This window comes from Mastomys coucha, unplaced genomic scaffold (genome assembly GCF_008632895.1).
Source record: "Mastomys coucha isolate ucsf_1 unplaced genomic scaffold, UCSF_Mcou_1 pScaffold16, whole genome shotgun sequence".
In the NCBI taxonomy this organism is placed as follows: Eukaryota; Metazoa; Chordata; class Mammalia; order Rodentia; family Muridae; genus Mastomys; species Mastomys coucha.
Window position 1 is genome coordinate 24,958,275 of NW_022196898.1, and position 3,307 is coordinate 24,961,581.

At 34.7% G+C, this 3,307-nt stretch overlaps 1 protein-coding gene across 6 annotated transcripts in view; it reads left to right on the forward strand.

Annotated features, from left to right (window-relative positions):
• Serpini1 (serpin family I member 1) overlaps positions 1-2,690 on the forward strand; it is an 83,049-nt gene extending 80,359 nt beyond the window's left edge. For 4 of the 6 annotated variants that reach the window (XM_031374109.1, XM_031374108.1, XM_031374107.1 and 1 more), the window contains 2 exons: positions 510-599; positions 852-2,529. In XM_031374109.1, coding sequence (XP_031229969.1) covers positions 510-599; positions 852-928 — 167 coding nt within the window. In that variant the 3' untranslated portion in view covers positions 929-2,529. Of the gene's footprint in view, positions 1-509; positions 600-851 lie in introns of all 6 variants that reach the window. The other 2 variants (XM_031374111.1, XM_031374106.1) reach the window with 1 other exon arrangement.
• The last annotated feature ends 617 nt before the right edge of the window (positions 2,691-3,307 follow it).

The following is a 3,307-nucleotide window of genomic DNA, read 5'->3' on the forward strand; positions in this document are numbered from 1 at the left end:
ACACACACACACACACACACACACACACACACACATACACACAGCAGATGTGAAGCTTGGTCTTCATGCAGGTCCCCCAACAATAAGAGTGGGCCTGTCCTTAAAACTCTGTTACCTGCTTAAGGATCCTGTTCCTAACATTAGAGCCTACCGTGTCTGCAACTCAATCAGAGAAGATATGCCTAGTCCTGAAGTGACTTGACATGCTGGGGTGGGTTGGTACCCAGGAGGGCCTCCCTGTTCTGAAAAGTAAAGAGGAGGGTGGTGGAGGGTGGTGTGAGTAGGGGCTAAGGAGAGGAGGGATCTTCAATTGTTATGTAAAGTCAGTAAATAAATTAATGGAAAAGTTGTTAATGCCTTTAAAACATTTCTATCTTAAAACCCCTGCTTTCTGTAGATTGTTGCCTTTTCATTAAATGGATAGACATAAGGGATTTTTTTTTTTTGGAATGTTCTCGTTAGTCTCTGCACATCCGTAGACATGTAATTACTTTCTCTCTGCACCATAGGAATGATTGCAATTAGCAGGATGGCTGTGCTGTACCCTCAGGTTATTGTCGACCATCCATTCCTCTTTCTTATCAAGAACAGGAAAACTGGTGAGTGTTTTATGTGAATACAACATTTTACAAACCACAAAGAAGCTGTCTGTTTTTAAATGATAGATATTTTTAAGATTGTCTTCAATGATCTTATGCTTAAAAAAAAAAAAAAAAAAAAAAAAAAAAAAAAAAAAAAAAAAAAAACCCAAAATAATGTGTATTTCTACTTTTTCAAACATTGCTTCCAGGAAATATATGTCTCATGTTCTTCTTTACTCTCCTCTTCTGTTCATTTCCAAACCAATCCAGGTACAATCTTATTCATGGGACGAGTCATGCACCCCGAAACAATGAACACAAGTGGCCATGACTTTGAGGAACTTTAAACGATGATGTTTGAGGACAAAGAAAGCAGGAACAAAGCACATTATGTTTGCAAGTGGTATATATTTAGGATTTTTGTTTTATAGTGTTACATAAGGAAATATTTAAAATAGTTCTGGGTAGTAGTAATCCATGTGACCTATAAGTTAGCCTGTCAAAAAATGTCATCAGTAGAAAGATTATGATTCCATTGTGTCATTGTGTCTGTTGTGCTGTTGTTTAAAATAAAAGTACATATTGAAAATGTGAACAACTTTTTTTCATTTTAGAAGTAGTTGTAGTCTACACAACACTGTATCTGATATTTGAAACCTGTGCTGTTTTGTTAGGAATTGTAGTAAAATAATCCTACAAGGCAAAGTGTAGAAACTGTTGTTTCTGAGTTTCTTCATATCATGCAGAATCAAACACCAAAGTGAGCAACATACATGTATATAATAAGCAATACTGTAAAGGGGAGACAAATAGGCCACAGAAATTGAGATTGTTATTTACTGTAGAACTCCATGACAAAAGACTTAGGAGAAAATGTAGGATATGTAAGGTCCATAGACATTACTGACTTTGTATATACTGTAATATTATACTTTTAAATTATTAAAGCATACCTCTTTTATTTATTTTTAAAAGTTTGCTGTGAATTAGTATGCCACATGACTCTAATAACAAGCTCAAATATCTTAGTAGCTATTCTGTATGACATCAAGAGGCCCCATGGAGGGATTCCCATGGACCATTTAAGATTTAGTGATTTTTTTTGATGTTCACACAAAGATAAAATCACACAGTTGCACATTCTCTAGACTATACCCAAGAAAGCCATCAATTAGCATATTGATGTACCAGGAAAATAGATGTAATTACTTTATAAAAAAAAGTCACTGGTAAGTGCATCATCTGGAATCAATGCTTCTTAAACTTAGTATGCCCTGCTGACACCTGGGCACTTATTACAAATATAGGTTCATATCCAGGATGTCTAAGGTAGAGTGGGGACCACAGCTTTCTAACATTTCTGTCATCCTAATGATGCCACAGATATTTGACCATAGCCTTTGCTATTTGTCACTTGGGTTGCAAAATTTTACTTGAAGTCAGCAACACATTTTCACAGACTGAGAGAGATCAGGGTGAAGAAAGGAGATAATCTGCACTAATAATACCATGCCTTTGTCAAGCATTAGCGTGATTCCAAAGTATTCCTAGTACATACTATAGATAAATGTAAGCTTCTTCTGTATATGACAACACTTGAGATACAGTCATTAAAAATAAGGAGACATTTATAGGCAATACCCATGAAAGAATTTATGAATATCCAAGAACACAGTACTTAACACTGAGTCTTTTACAGCTTATATTTTCAGAGGACTTGTAGTTTATTCATAAATCTTCATGTTATTGTAGAATACTGCTCTTGTTTTCATTTATAATTTATGAAGCGGGGATGCCTGATATTAATTCAGTGTTCACATTCTGTGCTAAGAACAGTCTTTATCTCTGTGTCCTTCTTGTTAGTGACATATATAGCTGTACCTACATGTTCATTTGTTAAAGAAATGTATTGCTTGTAAGGAAAAATAAACATCATTATGCAATCATGTGAAGTCCCAAATGCTATGTTTATTAAAAGTAGATATAAGATTGAATTTCACCACTTAGAACTTTCAATCTTAAAATATTTCAGTATGTATATAAGTTAGGTGTTATTTCATTGAAAATGGATGTTCTTGTACTGGCAGAAAAGTTCGAAATAATAATTTACAACACCAAGCTTTTCTTTTCTTTGTATTAATTTAGTATTTCTCTCTCTTTCTCTCTCTCTCCCTCTCTCTTTCTCTCTCTCTCTCTCTCTCTCTGTGTGTGTGTGTGTGTGTGTGTGTGTGTGTGTGTGTGTGTACCAGAGCGCAGGCATTCATATGCCACAGGATGTATGTGAAAGCAGAGGACAAATGCCAGAAATTGGTTGCCTCGTTCCAACTCCCAGAACTATGCTTGAGTTATCAGGGTTGTACATCAAGGACTTTGACCCATTGTGCCATCTCACTGGCCCTTAAATTTTTCTGTTGTTTGGACTTTGCTTTTAATTTCAATAATTTTCTTTTTCTTGAAAAACTAGCTCTGCATATTTTCTGTTTCATTCTTTTAAAATGAGTAATTACTATAAGTACACATACACATGTGCATGTACACACATTGTGTATAAAACATGCTTTTATTCTATGAACTTATATTTGGGAGGAAATCAACAATTGTTCTGAAGTTTTTGATAGTAACTGAATTTAGTTATTCATGTGTATGCAACAGACTGGAATGGATAATTCTAGACTCCTATCTATTTTTATATCACCATCAAGTCCAAACAAATACTAAAAGTATTA